Source organism: Danio rerio, chromosome 18 (assembly GCF_052040795.2).
Source record: "Danio rerio strain M-AB ecotype USA chromosome 18, GRCz13ab, whole genome shotgun sequence".
In the NCBI taxonomy this organism is placed as follows: Eukaryota; Metazoa; Chordata; class Actinopteri; order Cypriniformes; family Danionidae; genus Danio; species Danio rerio.
The window spans coordinates 46,539,235-46,557,132 of record NC_141038.1 but is presented as its reverse complement, the minus strand read 5'-3'; the positions used below and the strand labels follow the sequence as shown (position 1 = coordinate 46,557,132).

General features: G+C 32.8%; 1 protein-coding gene across 18 annotated transcripts in view; it reads right to left on the bottom strand.

Annotated features, from left to right (window-relative positions):
* Positions 1-17,898, bottom strand: part of nectin1b (nectin cell adhesion molecule 1b) — a 527,810-nt gene that overhangs the window by 55,116 nt on the left and 454,796 nt on the right. For 9 of the 18 annotated variants that reach the window (XR_015514334.1, XR_015514336.1, XR_015514333.1 and 6 more), the window contains one exon: positions 755-856. The exons of the other annotated variants lie outside the window; for them this stretch is intronic. Coding sequence is in view for 6 of the 9 variants with exons in the window: in XM_087292089.1 (XP_087148215.1) it covers positions 755-856 (102 nt within the window). In the remaining 3 variants the exon portion in view is untranslated. The remainder of the gene's footprint in view (positions 1-754; positions 857-17,898) is intronic. 18 annotated transcript variants of the gene reach the window in all.

The following is a 17,898-nucleotide window of genomic DNA, read 5'->3' as shown; positions in this document are numbered from 1 at the left end:
ATGGCCCACCCTGTATATATAGTCCTAAGAGTAAATCTTTTTAACTAAGCATTAGAAAGAAAAAGCCTCAGAGTTCTGTATAAGATGTACAGACACGCTGTATATCTACAAACTAAGAAAACAAAACACTAACAAATTGAGAAAGCATCAATTTGACAACATAAGCGCACACTAATTCTCATAACTAAATGCCGAAATGTGCTGCAAATAGCTCAGACAAGAGGTGAGTTTTTTCCTGGTCATTTGATTTCTAATAATTTGTATTTTTTTTAAATAACATGGCATTAGAAAGATAAAGAAGCTTCATCATTCTGCATGAGATGCACAGACTTTCTGTCGGTCCAATTCTATCACCTTTGAGGTTTCATTTGAGCTGAGATGCTAAATTTGAAGGCAGCTTCCTATGAAGGTAGCTTCCAAGAATGCAGCTCACTATGTTTTGGAACAGAGCCCGGACGTGAACACAACATGCCTGCAACGCATTCCCACACACTTGTGAGAAACGCCAAACCTTCCACGAAGCCAGCTGAATTACAGACCCTTGTCATCTGTTCCCAGCTGACACAATACAAGCCGGAAAGTAAGTCCCTTTGGAATTCCCTTTTAATCTAAACATCATTCTGAAGGCAATTCATCTCGTGCAACATGCATAAGACGATGTGCTCTCTCACCAGACCCCCGAAGGCCCATTATCAATGATTCCGCCGAAGCAAGAGAACGGACAAACAGCAATGAGTATAGCAGTGCTACTCACCGGTTTATCGGTGAACGCAGTGGACTCAGATTGTGCCATGTCATAGTATGGGGGCTGCAGAGGAATCTTCTGTATCTCATCCTCCTTGTCCAGATGAACAACCTTCAAAGGCAACAGAACCTGAGATGAAGATGCCATTCAGACTATAGGGGCAGCCGGCAAGCAATTGTGTTAACCTGTCTGAATACATGTCTGCCTACTCTGTATAAAGGACCAAACAAAACACTCGAAGAGGCAGACATTTCGCAAGGCCTATTCGCAACACACCGATGTGACAAAAATACAAATTACAAGGGACTTTCTGAAAAGAATGTTTGCTTGCTTGTGCAATATCGAGTATTTACAGATACCAGGTGCCTGATTCTTGTATTTTCAACAGTGGTAGGTGCACTTTTAAGATCTGACTCATTCCAAATTTGCAAGTATATTTCAAGCATTTTCCATTTATTTTCCTTAAACTGGAGTGGTAAACAAAATAAATGATCATTTACAGTAAACTGAATGCTTTATTAATGAGAAATGGAAAGTAATGCAAGTGCATGTTCTCCCCGTATTGGCATGGGTTTCCTCTGAGTGCTCCGGTTTCCTCCAAAGACATGCGTTAGAGTTGAATTGGATGAACTAAATTGGCCATAGTGTACGTATGTGTGAATGAGTGTGTATAGATGTTTTCCAGTACAGGGTTGCAGCTGGAAAGACATCCGCTGTGTAATGCTTATGCTGGATAAGTTGGCGGTTCATTCTGCTGTGGTGACCCATGATGAATAAAGGGAATAAGGAAATAAAGGAAAACGAATGAATAATAATGAAAAATATGTCTAAACGATTCAAAATAAACACATCAATCTAGAATCACTGATACACACACACACACACACACACACACACACACACACACACACACACACACAGATTAAGAAATGTGTTTTGTGAAACTACATAATGCTTTGAATATGAACATCAACATACTTTACTTTTCAGACACAAAAGTTTGGTCAATCTGATGGGATTAAGCATATAATCATGGAAACCATAGTCATGTTAAGATATGCGGTGGATATGCGTAATAGCATCCAACTCTGACCAAACCTCAGAGAACAAACTGCATTCTGCTGAGTGTTTAGCTTTTAATGTATGTGCTGTATCAAATTGGTGGCATTGAACAAAGTTCTGTTGTCACCATTTTGCAAAATGCTCAAACTGTATACATCAGACGTAGCTTTTGTAATTCCACACAGCAGACAGTTTACTGTACTCTGCATTGTTGTCACAAATTGGGCTCTCTCCATTTAAAACACTTGTGTGACGGCTGCCGTAAATGAAGGATTGGGTTTCATACTGCTGATAGCAGTCAGTTAAAAATGAAAATTCTGTCTTCATTTATTTGTATCAAACCTTCATGACTTTCTTTCTTCTGCCGATCACTAAAGAAGATACTTTAAAAAATTTTTTAGAAACGTGTAACTACTGACTTCTACTGTTTTTGTACTATATGGAATTTAATGATTAAAGCTTTCCTAATATCCTAATTGTTTTGTTCAACCTAATAAAAAAGCTCAATAAGGTTACAGACCACTTAATGGAAAGTAAATAATGAATACATTTTCTTTTTTGGGTGAACTAACCCTTTACGAAATGCCTTGATCGTCCTGACACACATCAATTACTTTTACCTAAACATTAGTTGTTAGTTGGTATTTTGTTTCTTGTACCTGACAATCAATTATATCAATAGCTGGACGTCTCTCTGTTTTTGGACATATACTCTAAGCAAGAAATGAAATGTTTTTTCTAAAAAAAATAAAAATAAAATAAAACAACAACAACAACAACAACAACAACAACAACAACAACAACAACCTACCAAATAAAAATCTATCCTGTGAAATTCTGTTTGATCACAGTTCATATTTTCCCTGTTGACGTGAAGGGGCCCAAAGGGATCCATTAGTTTTGTTTTCAAATAAAAAAATGAAATGAAATAAATAAATAAATGTTAAATGTTATTATTATTATTATTATTATTATTATTAATAATATCAATATTATTATTTAAACAAGTCTAAATTAATAAAAATATGTATCAAATAAATAAATAAATACTATTATTATATTTGCTATTATTATTATTATTATTATTATTATTATTTTAACAAGTCTAAATCAATATAACATGTATTAAATAAATAAATACATTTGAAATGTTATTATGAGTTTGATTATGATTATAATTATGAATATTTTATTATTATTATTATTATTATTATTATTATTATTATTATTATTATTATTATTATTATTGTTGTTGTTGTTGTTAATATTTAAAATAATCTAAATGAATGAAAAAAAATATTAAATAAATGCAAAAATAAATAAATAAATACATAAATAAATAAAATAAATAAATAAATAAATAATTTAATGAATGAATGAATGAATTATTTAAATAATTCATTAATTCATTCAATAAATAATAATAAAAATAAATTAATTAATTAATTAAAAATAAAGAAAGAAAATAAATAAACAAATGAATAAATAAATAAATAAACAAATAAAATAATAAAATAATTAATAATTTAATTAATTAAAAATAAATAAAGAAAATAAATAAACAAACAAACAAACAAACAAATAAATAAATAAATAAATAAATAAATAAATAAATAAATAAATAAATAAATAAATAAATAAATAAATAAATAAATAAATAAATAAATAAATAAATCTAGAACTGCTAATGCCATTTTTGAACGAGCTGTTTCCGTTTGATCAAAGAGAATTAGTTCTACAGGCTTTTAATGCAGCGTCTGTGTGCCGCTGAATTCTCCGAGCCATTTATAACAGCGGTCTGTTTCTCTGAAACTGATGAGCTTCATTCAAAGCGCTGTTGGCCACCTGCTGATCTCTTCGTATCGCATGCAAAAGACAACTGGGGATAAAAGAGCTTTGACAGAAAGCGTCTCAGACACGCACACAAACATGTTTTCTTTCTGACTAAATTTAAGTTTGGGAAATATTTTGCACCAAAAGTTTCTTCAGGGGTCCAGAGGGAGGCAAGCCATAGACTGGAGGATGCGAAAACATGAAAATGGGTTATGAAAAAAATAGTAACCATGGGCTCATTTTTTTTTTCGCCCCCACCCAACAGCCACCTAACAAGTGCTGTAGCCTCAACATATGCTTTCATGCCTATGAAGACAAACACAGCAGAAGAGTGCTTTCATTTTGTCATGTTTAATGGGGTGTGCAAAACCTCTTCCAACTAACTGCTATAGACGAAAAAAAAAAATGATGGCGAACTCATCCAGCGAGCTCTGCGAAGGCCTTGGCCTCATTGTTTTCAGAGCAATTTTCATTAGGATTACAGTCTGCTTCTTTTACTTTGCTTGCCGCTTCAGTGGCAATGTGTTTAGAAGTTTGGGATGGGATAGTTTCTCAACCCCTTAAGTACTAAAGCCTTTTCCAGACCTAAATAAAATGTCTGGAGCTGCTTGAAATTGTGACTGTCTCCGTAAAAAAGGCGAGAGAGAGAACAATCAGGCATTTTCTCGCATTTTCTAACGAGTCAAAGAGCAAAAAGACGGGAGAAGACAACAACAACAACAACAAAAAAAACAAAACAAAAGAAAAGAGCCGCTTATATGTGCAGGCGGGTGGTTGTTTGGCTTGGAGGGCTGTTTTAGTGGTTTGATGTGACTGAATTGAAATGCTTAAATGTGGGATAATCCTCCAGCAAAGATGGCCTTTGAGTAAAGATTCCCAACGATCGCCGCCTGCCTATGTCACATTTCTGAGGGATATCTATTCACTGTAAAGAGGACTTTAGCTTTACGGAAGATTTCTGAGACAGTGGAAAAATTCAATTTAAAGGAAGAATAAAAGGCTTTGCTGCCTCTTTGTTATGGCAGCCAACTATTTTGTTTCTTGTTATCTCTTCCCTGGGGCTATGTCGAGAGGAACAGGGAGGGCGGAAAACGCTCTCGCAGGTTCCCTCATTACCTAAAAGTAACACGGGGACGGTGTCAGTCAGGCTTATTGTGGCCTTTCATGTACATGCTGCTTATCGTATTGGTGCAGGTTCAGTATCCTCTACTCAGGTAGGGCTCTCCTTCTGACCTGAATTTAACTGTACAAGAGACTTTCTGCATAACTATTCAGGGTCATGCGTGTTATATCATCATCAAGTGGCTTGAAATTTACTTTTGTAAATTTGTAAAATTGTTCATTATGAGGTACTGTATTTCATGATTCACATGATCTTTATGTTTATTCATGGATGTGAACTGCATTATGGGATCTTGAACTCTGCATTGACGACGTTTGATGCTGAAAAAAACACTGGGGTACCTCAAGGCTCTGTTCTTGGGCCACTTCTCTTCTCCATCTACACGACATCTCTAGGACCAGTCATCCAGAGACATGGATTCTCCTACCACTGCTATGCTGATGATACCCAGCTATACCTCTCTTTTCATCTTGATGATCCCTCGGTTCCAGCTCGCATCTCAGCCTGCCTGTTGGACATTTCACGCTGGATGAAAGATCATTATCTTCAGCTTAACCTCGTGAAAACGAAAATGCTTGTAGTTTCTGCCAACCCGACTCTACACCATAACTTTTCAATCCAGATGGATGGGGCAACCATTACTGCATCCAAAATGGTGAAAAGCCTTGGAGTAACGATTGATGACCAACTAAACTTCTCTGACCACATTTCTAGAACTGCTCGATCGTGTAGATTCGCACTCTATAACATCAGAAAGATCCGACCCTTCTTATCTGAACATGCAGCTCAACTCCTTGTTCAAGCTCTTGTTCTCTCCAAACTGGATTACAGCAACTCTCTACTAGCGGGGCTTTTAGCTAACTCTATCAAGCCTCTTTAGCTGCTCCAGAACGCAGCAGCACGAGTGGTCTTTAATGAACCTAAAAGAGCACATGTCACTCCGCTGCTCATCCGTTTGCACTGGCTGCCAGTTGCTGTTCGCATCAAATTCAAATCTCTGATGTTTGCCTACAAAGTGACTTCTGGCTTTGCTCCTTCTTATCTGCTCTCACTTCTGCAGATCTATGTGCCCTCCAGAAACTTGCGTTCTTTGAATGAACATCGCCTCGTGGTTCTATCCCAAAGAGGGAAGAAATCACTTTCCCGAACGCTCGCGTTCAATCTGCCCAGTTGGTGGAATGAACTCCCTAACTGCATCAGAACAGCAGAGTCACTCGCTGTCTTAAAGAAACGACTAAAAACTCAACTATTTAGTCTCCACTTCACTTCCTAATCTGGAATTGCCTCTCTGGATATACCACTAACTGCACTAAAAAAAAACAAAAAAAAAAACAAAAAAAAAAATTACTAATAATTTCCTTCTTAGACTTTACAGACCTGAAACTTGCCTATAGCACTTATTCATTGTTGCTCTTATAGTTGTGTAAATTGCTTCCTTGTCCTCATTTGTAAGTCGCTTTGGATAAAAGTGTCTGCTAAATGACTAAATGTAAATGTAAATGTAAATGAAAATCCAACTGTGCAGTTTAACAAAGTGACTATTAATGACATTTTAGTAGTTTGGAGAAATATATTACATAAAAAGTCTCTAAAATATCAAGTACTTCTAGTTTAAAACACTAATAAAGACAATAAATCACTTTAAACTATTAAAGTGTCAATAAAGGTCATTTTTAAAATCTTTTCAACACCAAAATTTGCAGGAGAAAAGATTATACATATAAACATATGCCATACCATAGGTGGGGCAACCAAAATCCAAAATCTGATAGATGTCATAGTGGTAATTCCCACATAACTTCAAGATGTAACATCAATAGACGTTGATATTTGATTGATTTTAGGTTGGACGTTGGACATTGATGTCAACCTGATTTTCATATCTAAACAGAATGCAACATCCCCACGACATTGAACCACAGCATCAACCTGACATCATGTTGACGTCCTGTGCCTGCTGGGCAGCTTCTTGCACCAGTTGCTAGTGCACCTTATGAGGCTAAAGAATTGAGATTTACCAGCACAATTCTATTAGCTGGCTTACATTATATTCACCTCCCAAAGCTCACTCCCATCTGGTTGATGGCACCAATTCAAACCCTCTGGGTCTAATTTCACTGCTCCAAACGCCATTACAACCAGCGTGCCCGGCATGAGAGGCTGGCACTCTAAAAATGATGCTAAATATGCCAGTCTGTACTGTCAGTTGCTAATGCACCTCCAGGGAAGTGAGGTTTACCTGCACGTCTTTTACTAGCTGGTCTCCGTTACGCAAATCCCCTTAAACCTCACTCTCATCTGGGTGTCTTTAGTTCTAAGCAAAATAATCTCGTTTTCGCTTTGAAATAAGATTTTTTTGCTTTATTTATTCATTTTTTTAAAGAAAAACTTACTTATTGTTGACATAATACTACTGAAAACAAGACAATATTTGATACTTTGTCAAAAACGCTTCTTTATTTGAGTTTTTTTAGATATTTGGACTAGAAATAAAACTAAATGCTAATATAAAAAGATTTTTTCGCAGTGAAATGGACTGTTTGGTGTCATCAAAATGAATACTACTGTACAGTGTGTTGGTTATTCTATGCTTTATGTTTTATTTCTGTCAGCTTTACATTTTGTACTGTTTGGTGCCATCTTGTGGCTGAAAAATGCACAGGTTAGTGTATACTCCATCAGCTGTTTTCATTTCTATCAGCTTTGCGTTTAATTAAAGATTTATTATAAACTAGTACAGCACAGAACAATGATTTATGTCAATTTGTGGCAAGTCGTCAAGTAATAAGCGGAATAAAGAACATCCCAGGATGCTTGTTTTTGCAGAATAAAGCCCTTCCGACTTATTTGATGGTAAATTCTAAATAGACAATAAAAGATATGGACATAGTATGGACGTCACCCATAGGTGCAAACTGCAAAATTTCTCCCATGGGAGAAATGCTTAATACTTCATTACCTGCAACTCGTTTGTGTTCTGACCACTTGTGCTTGGTTGTACACTATACATCAATAAAGTGTTTAGACATTTAAAAACACTGTTATAACATATTGAGCCACCAAGCGTGGTTCTTATGTTTTTCTACAGGAGGAAATGCGAATTACTTCCAAATGCTTCAAAGATAGTCTGTGTTAGTAAATGTAGGACTATAGCCGCCTTTTCACTGCACACCACATTTGGACACGACTGCCAGAATAAGCCCCCTTTTGGCAGTCGAGTTTTCAGTTCTGACATGCACCATGTGAGAGAAGCTGTTCTCGCAGTGTCCGAAATTAAGGAGTGCAAAAGCAGTTCTCCGTGGTTGAATGAATGAATGAATACTTGAAACTCAGATCGGTAAAAATATTGGAGGGAATGTGGAGACAACATAAAAAATTATATTTTTATTACTTTATTGCTTACATTTATGAATATAATTAATTTTTTTTTTTTTAATATAGACTTTTTCTGATTTAAAAATTACCAAGTCCTATTTCTCATCTCGCAAACATAGACCTGCTTGAACAACACTGGAATACATCACATCCAGTCGGCCGGTTGCACCCGGTCTAGTCTTAGGAGTTCTAATATTTCAACAGATCAGAAGCTTAATTCGGATCCGAATTTTCGCCTACGGAGATGATCGGAACTCCACGCAGCTCCTGGACTACTCTCCATTGGAAATTAATGACTTCTAGTCTGTCGCTTGTCATTTGTCGTGTGAAGTGGAAAGGAGGCTTATTGATGAAATCCAGGCATAACACTGTATGACAACATTTCAGAAGGCTGTTCTAGAGCCCACAGCTAATCAGTCTGTCAGGTTCTAGAGTTCATTACAAGTCTAAAGAATATAATAAATGATAAATGATCTTAAATAAAACAAATACATTTAAAGAGATGGTATATAAGTATATCATTTCAGTATATTATTTTCTTAAATGGTTTGCAAGCACAGTTAAGTGCACAAAGCATGCCATATCATCTCAGAATTGTAGGAAATAATTCCAAAAAGCAATTAACTGTGTAAAGAAACATATATATATATATATATATATATATATATATATATATATATATATATATATATATATATATGATGTATATGCCGATCAGGAATCAGCTGAGGTGACGAGACAGCAAGCAGTAAGACGTAGCTGTCACTAAAGTGGCCATGCCATTAATTATGCAGACTTAATATAACTTAATAAAAATGAAACGGATGAGTTATAAAAAAAAATTCACCCCTCTCACAGTTGTCGTGAAGGTTAATCATAGCTTTATGCACCAAAGCCATCTTTTGTACCAGGCTGTAAACATTTTCATCAGCTGCAAAAATGCTCAATTTACCATTGTAGTCAGAAATCCTGGATTTACTGGAGCCAGCCCCCCAAGGCGAGTCGATGAATTGCCGTTTAAGTTACTTCCATATTGGCTTCCCGAGGGAGATCCCGCTTGGATAGGATATACGACTCCCCGGAAGTGAGACACATTAATATAGCAGCATTTTTTATGACACTTTATAACAATAATTTATATTTTTTCAGTACTGTGACAGTTGAGTTTAGGGTTAGGATACGGGCAGACGTTAAAAACCTAAATAGTCCCCGGTACAACTACTGTTGTTATGTAACTGTAACGGTTGGGTTTAGGGTTGGGATAGAGGTTGATAAAATACAATTTATGGGGAATTTAACAAATATTATAAATCATTTTCGGTAACGTCCGGCCGCAACCATATCTGATCTAGCAACAACCTTATATAACGATAGCAATAACCTTATATAGTGATTCGCATTGTGCCGTGCTGCCTATAAGCATGTCAACCCAATCTCACAAGGAAATGTAACTATGTTATGCTTTGTCAGTTTAGTGGCTAATTCATATTAATTCATGCACGTTCATTCATAAGAAAATGTAAGAATTTTAAAAGGAGGTGTGGTACTAAACCACACCCCTAAACCCAACCATCATCGGAGGATGAGCAAAATCTAAATAAAAAAAAATCAAAAAATTGTCATGACATAGTGTTGGCCTGTTGGGCTTTAATCTGCAATAACAACCTCCTGGATGAATTTTCTTCCAAATTAGTTTCACACCAAGACTTTGAAATATAAATTTTAGTTTATTCTATCACAGTATTTTAATGGAGTTTCAGTGCTTGTCTGCTACTTCTGATGGTGATTGCATTTAAACAACTTTTTTTAAAATTAAATTTTCCTCTTGAACAACTAAATGAATGATTAACAAACTACAATAGTCAAAATTTCAAGTGGATCAAAATTTTTAGAATGATCCCAACCATCCCAGGCTTATTTTGAAAACGTAACACTATATACATCCCAGGAGCTAAGTTTTTTTTTTTTTTTGCAGTTTTTGTGTTTGCAAATCCACCAGCTGTGTCCGCTTTATCAGATCTCAAATTTCTCTCACGAGTGCCATTCACGCCTGTTGTTCTTGCGTAAATCCAATAGAGGCCGCTGTCAACTGACTGACTGACTTACTGACTGACTGACTGACCGATCGACTGACCCACACTCCTTCTTCCCTAAACCCAACCAAAAGTGTTTTCAAAAGCACCAACTGACCCATTCACCCACTTCCCTAAACACAACCGACAGTTTTAAAAAGAAATCCAAAAAAATAAAAACCATCGCCTAATTTTTACCACGTTTTCAGATTTTACCACATTCTCACCCTGTGATTTACTTGTTTATTTTATTTTTTGGCTTCTGTTTTTGTATAATCCGCTTTCTGGAACAGATCATCGCCAGACTCAAACCCTGTTGTTAGGGTCAAGTCCTCCCTGTGTCTCAAGTCCTCCGACATACATAGCGAGCTAACTGGACAAACTGGTAACAGTGAGAAAGCTATCCATACTGAGATAAGCGGTCTACCTCCTTGTAGCGTTCCTTTTAAAATCAAAATAGACCCATGTGTACATCTGGCTACATAATTTGTGATCTCCAGTAACGTTTTTAGAACGAGCTCATGTTGATACTAAGATCTAAGGTTGTTAAAAACTTTGATTAAAGTTTTTGATCTACTTCAAATGTTGAGTGCTAAATTTGAATTAAATTGCATTATCGATGTTGTTAAATGAGCCTCATAAAATAAAAAAAAATAGTCGCTTCAATTTTTCACTGGAAGTTTATCGGTTGTTTTAAAGCAATCTCCGTGCATATAGACTGAATTGACTGGATGGTGAAGTGTGTGTGTGTGTGTGTTATGTGCCAGACTGAAAGAGGTGATTAAACTGAGGAGACCGGAAGAGTGAAAGGAAAGGTGTGATGTGAGCTAAAAAACAAAAGTGTTTTTTTAGAGGCGCAGCAAAACACACATTGTTCTTTGGCAAAGTAACATGCAGTGATGAATCACATACAATAAGACCCGTCAAGAGGCCTGTCTCACACACTGAGTTCAGACGGCGCTTTCAAGTTCACAGAACCAATTAAAGACTGTGTTTACTAGTCTTGAAATAATAAAAAAATGCTATCAAACAACAGGAGCTTTGTTGTTTAGTTTTTGTTAACTCAAGTATTTATGACTATATGCACATGACACTTGAGCACCAAAAGAGCATGTTAAAAATCAGACCTTTCACGAGAAAATCATACATTTGTTCATTAATTTTAGAGCTTTTTGATGCCAGAGTGGGACATATGAAATATTAAAAATATTTAAAAAAAATTATAATAAAAAAAAACATTAGAAATAGAATTGTAATATTAAATAACATTTATTCTATAATTACATTATATTAAAGTAAAATAGACAATAAATAAAACAATAATAAAAATAACTATACAAAACAAACAAACTGACTAACAGATAAATGAATAAATTGATTAATTAATTAAATTATAAATAAATGAATAAATCGATATATAAATAAATAAACCCACATTTAAATAAATAAATGAACAAACAAATAAACAAATAAATAAATAAATAAATGAACAAATAAATACAAATAAATAAATTAATTAATTAATACATAAATAGATAAATGAATAAATACATAAATACATACATAAATACATACATAAATAGATAAATAAATAAATAAATAAATCAATCAATAAATAAATAAATATACTATAATACTGACCCCAAACTTTAAAATTGTTATTTTATATAAAAAAGTATTCAGTTGCATTCAGTTTTCTCAATTTATTAAATTCAATTAAATTGTATGTTATCAACCAACTTGTTATGCATCGTAAAATGTCAGACATTAATTCGTTATTTTTTAAATGCATTTTCAAATAAAAAAAATACATTCCTTGTAAACCTACTCTGTGAGTCGAGCCTCAAAAATGTGTATCAAAAATAAAACTGTCTTCCTTTTGATTTGAAGTCTGGTTGACTTTTAAAGCAGCCCCTTGTATTTCTCTGAAGCATTTTTGAGTTCAAGGACACACAGGCACACACACGCTGCTCCATGCCATTTTGTTCATGATGTGTCTGTAGTGTATCTGAAGCACACACATGGGTTATGATAACAAGAAAAGCGCTTTAGTAGTAGTAGTAGTAGTGTGTATGTATGCACACTCAACTTTCTATAGAGGCACTATTATAAGCAGTTGCCTGGCAACAGCAACTGTGCGGGCAACAGTCTTTTGTTTACACCATCTACAGGTCTTCCCTTCACCATCCACCTTAAAAAAAAGCCTGATTCTTATTGAAACTTACATGAAACAAACATTTATGAGATCTGAGCAGGGCACCAGACGAGGTGTGCACACACACACATTCGCACACACACATTGATGCCGGTCAGACATCTGAGCCCGCATGACTCAAACAAATCAATGACTCCTTATGAAAAAAGCACAACAAACACATAAACAAACTCAAACACAGTTGTCTTCTACTTCTTCTTTTTTTTTCTTCTGCTGCCAGAGATGGATATTTATAAGGGAAGAAAGAACACCTGCGGTTTATAAATGCAACTTGTCTGTGATCTCCTCCATCCTGCGTGCTTGAAGATCAGGAAGACGCTATCAGAGACCAAACATGTTTACTGTCAGCTTTTTTTTTTTTTTTGCAATTCTCTGCACCTGCAAAGATTTCTGCTCTTTCAAAAACGTCACAGCTGGAGTCAAATGCTTTTGAAGACATGGAAGGAAATTCAGTTTTTTTAGGTGGTGGGGGTTTGGAAGAACCGTGGTCACCTTTAAAAAGTTTTTCTGTATAAATCAATGTATAAAATGTGTTATGCATTAGATACTAATATGTATTAGATGTACAAATATGTTCAGATGCACATTTAGGTGTATGTTTTATTAATTTAATTTAATTTAATTTAATTTAATTTAATTTTATTTTATTTTATTTTATTTTATTTTATTTTATTTTATAAATTTAATTTTTGATTTCAATGAATTGAAGATGACATTCAATGTATTTAGCAATGTATAAAACATGTTTACAATGTTCTTATATCTATATAGCATATGTAGATGGACAGATATTGAAAATTATCCATTAAAAAAGGTTTGCAGCATTTTACACTACTTATTTTATTTTATTTAAAAAGTCATCCAGTAAAAAAATAAATAAAATTGATTTTATTTCCCAGCGATGGGTTGCAGCTGGAAGGGCATCTGCTGTTTAAAACATATGCCGGATAAGTTGGTGGTTCATTCCGCTGTGGTAAAAATTCGAAAAGAAAATGACTGAATAAAAAATGGATTTTATTTTATTTTATTTTATTTTATTTTATTTTATTTTATTTTATTTTATTTTATTTTATTTTATTTCTCTAAACTTTCAAGATAGAATTATTTACTGTTGCTAAGATTTAATAACTGTGGCAACCTTTATAAAGCACTGAATTTTTGAAAAACATAATATTAGAATGTCTTTTAAATTACACCTAAAATGTGTATAAAATAAAATAAATGTCTATAAAATCTACATATAGCACATTTAGAAGTATGCTTTATACATTAAAAGTCATCCTAAAAAAAAAATGTTTGTAAAATTTTATTGTTTAAAATTTGGGGAAGGTATTTTATTTTATTTTATTTTATTTTATTTTATTTTATTTTATTTTATTTTATTTTATTTTATTTTATTTTATTTTATTTTATTTTATTTTATTTTATTTTATTTTATTTTATTTTATTTTATTTTATTTAGCTTGCCCACAATTCACCTATAGCACATGTCTTTGGACTTGTGGGAAAAATCAGAGCACCTGGAGAAAACCCAGGCGAACATGGGGAGAAACTCCGCAGAGAACGGCCAACTCACCCAGCCAAGGCTCGAATCAGTGACCTTCTTGCTGTGAGGCAACAATGTTACCCACTGCGCCACCATGTTGCCTTAATTTAATTTAATTTAATTTAATTTAATTTAATTTAATTTAATTTAATTTCATTTCATTTCATTTCATTTCATTTCATTTCATTTCATTTCATTAATGTTATTTCTTTGAACTTTGTTTTCAACAAATAGATATATAAGACTTGTTAGAACCAAGGTAACCTTTTAAAACTATTATTTTACATGATTACTTACAATCTTAACTATACTTTCAATATACAACTAAACTGTATCTATATATAGCACATGTATGTATGTTTCATAAATCAAAATTCATCCTTAAAAACTAAATAAAAATAATAAATTTATTTAAATTTTATAAAATTTTATTATTGTAATTTAGTGCATTTTTAAACAAAGATAGTAGATACATATACACTGTAAAATAAGTTGAAAACAAAATTTTAAGGCAACAGACTTCAGAACATTTTTGAGTTTATTCAACTTAAATCGAGTCAAGTGCAATAATTGGGTTGAAAGTTGAGTAAACTCAAAAAAATGTCCTGAAATTTGATGCCTTAAACTTTTGAGTTTGATCAACTGACTTTTTTTCCTTACAGTGTATACACTACTGTTCAAAATTTGAGGAATGCATTTAATTTTATTGTAAATTAATGTCATTTTTAACAAAGATATTATATACTGTAGATTCACACATTAAAAAATTCTCTCTGCTTTTTACACTTCTCTGTACTTGCACAGATTTCTGCTCTGTCAAAACGGCACAGCCAGAATTAATCGTCTCTAAAGACATGGAGGGAAATTCAGTTTCCAGAAGCGTTCGGAAAAAGGTCGGGAAGATTTAGCAAAACCGCGGCGACCTTCAAAAAGCCACTATCGATTTTGGGAAGTAGATTTTGAGCTGGTTTGTTTGAAATTAGCATTGTCCAGCAAGAACGGCATACCTCATTAAGAGTACATAGCCAAAGACAAATGCAAATGCGTCTGCTTATGTGTTATGAATGATGATTACAGTGTTGGACATCTGCAGGGAGTCTTGCATGGACTGAGAGATGTCAACATAGAGTAATCTCACAAAATTAATGAGGATTTGTGTGCTGCTAGTTTACTACATTTATATAATAGATAATCATAGAGCAATGGAGACCACAAAACCACAGACAATTTTTTATGATATTTATGCATCATTTGAACTGAATAAACAAGCTTTCCATTGATGTATGTCAATATTAAGATCTGGATTCTGAGGGGGCTAAAATGTACAGAGAAAATCACCAGTAAAGTTGTCCAAAGGAAGTTGTTAGCATTGCTTGTTTTTAATCTAAAATAGAGTTTTGTTATAATTATGTTTATTGTTTGTGGAACATATACAGAACTATAATGGCTATAATGGTGAGAAAGTTTATGTAACTGCTTCCATAAATGTGGTTTTGTGGTCCAAAGTCACAATTAAGTAAACAAATAAATAAATAAATAAATAAATAAATATGTAAAAAAATGAATAATAATAATAATAATAATAATAATAATGTAACAACATTGTTACAATAAAATTTAATAAAAAATAAAAAATCAAATATAATAATAATATTAATAATAATAATAACAACAATAATAATAAAACCAACAACAATATTGTTACAACAACAACAACAACAACAACAACAATAATAATAATAATAATAATAATAATAATAATAATAATAATAGCAACATTGTTACAATAAAATTTAATAAAAAATAAAATATAAAATATAATAATAATAATAATAATAATAATAATAATAATAATAATAATAATAACAATGATGATGATAATAATAATAATAATAATAAACAATATTATAAATAATAAAAAAGAATTAGACAGAACTAGATGGAAGTCATTACAGCAAAATATTAAATAGCCATTCTGCACTCCCTGCATACATTTCACATAACCTTTGAACAGTAAAACAGCAAGATCATCTTGGCATAATAAGCATAATTTCTTCAAGTTGATCAACCGCTCCAAAATCTTATTAACATGCTCACTGCTACTGTACTGTAGCTCTACTACGGTATATTCTCAGGGTGACACCTGCGTTATACTAGACTTTTCTCCTTTGCACTCATGATTTTCTGACTCCTTTAAAGTGATTCAATCAACAGTTATTCAGTAGCTGTTGAAGAGAATAAATGAGTATTTACTAGCAAACGCTCAGGGAAGAGGATTCTCGGAGTAATTGGAAATAACAAGCTGTTTTAGTTTACAGCTTCATTACTTTCTAAAAATGACCAAAATGTAATGTGTGTTGTGAAAACACTGCATTTACTAAAGATTGATGTTGCTTTAGATTGTCATCAGAATTGGTGGAATGTGTTAAATAGGGATTATAGATGTTTATCTTAATACGACCCTTCAAACTACTGTGTAAAGTGGCTGTTTGTGCATTTGGTGAATCACAGTATATGATTTACAGTCTGAATGGAAGATGATTTCTGAAGAAATTTCCAATTAAAAGGACCACTGAAGTAAGAATTTTGGATATATTCATTCATTCATATATTTCTGAACTTATTTTAACTTTTTTTTTTTCAATTAGCAATAGTCAGGCCCAATCCTAATCCCTACTCCTTCCACTTGGCCCCTAAAACAGAGTGTGAAGGGGAAGGGGTTTATCAACAAAGGGAGATCATCAACAATGGCAACTGTAGTTATTGAAGTCACGTTTTATTTATTTATTTATTTATTTATTTATTTATTTATTTATTTATTTATTTATTTATTTATTTATTTTTTTGGTATTTATCTTCAAGAGATCACTAATCTTATGAAAATCATATATACTAAAAATATAATGTGGCAATAAGATTGTAACTGTACTGTGCATTTACACCATGGCCATATTCATCTATATAAACACACAAAAACAACATATATTCAGACAAAAACAATATAGCAGAAACTGTAAAAAGGTAATTCCCAGCCACTAGACTTTTCTGACAGGGTATTTGGGTGTCATTGAGTGTTAGAATGTTGTGGGACTACTGTACAGGACTTATTATTAGGGATTATAGATAGCAAAATTTGGCAGTTTTTATTTTTATTTTTTATAAGCATGACAGTAAATCACGAGCGTGGTTATAAATATATATTTAAACATGCTTGATTGTTGTTCAAATTCGTAATAATGACAAAAATAATAGTTTGTGCATCTCCTTCTGTGCAGCTATGCTGCTGTTGTAGATGGTGTATTCTGGGAAATTTTCTTACCTCTTAATTTCGAATGTGGTCCTGAAAAAAATCTCTGTTTCAAGAGGAATATAGCCCTTCCATTTAGCCCTACGCCTTCAAGCTAAAGGGAATTGGGACTCCTCTACCCCTTCATGTGAACACACAGGTAAGGGTTAAGGGGAAGGGCCAAGGGGTAGAATTAGGATTGGGCCTTAGTTTTATGCTTAAACTTGATACTTTGCAATACTGAATATCAATATTTTTTACAGGATGACTTTTAATTATAAAACAATATATAAAACACACTAGAGCTCATTTTAGATGTGCTACATTAAGTATGTTTATATTTTGAAATTCATTTTGTAAATATAATAACTACATAAAAAACTGTTTTTTTACTGAATTTTACACTAAATTAGGCAAATGTTTACTTTAATTCTTTTATTTTATTTTATTTTATAAAAATGTTGGCAACTGTATTTTATTGTACTATTTGTAAAAAAATATTATATAAAATAAATGTCATTGCTTCAAACTTAATAAATAAATAATAAATAAATAAATAAATAAATAAATAAATACAAATATTTTAATTAAAAAGAATATGTTTTAGTAAATTTTATTTTAAAAATGTTATTGGTTATGTT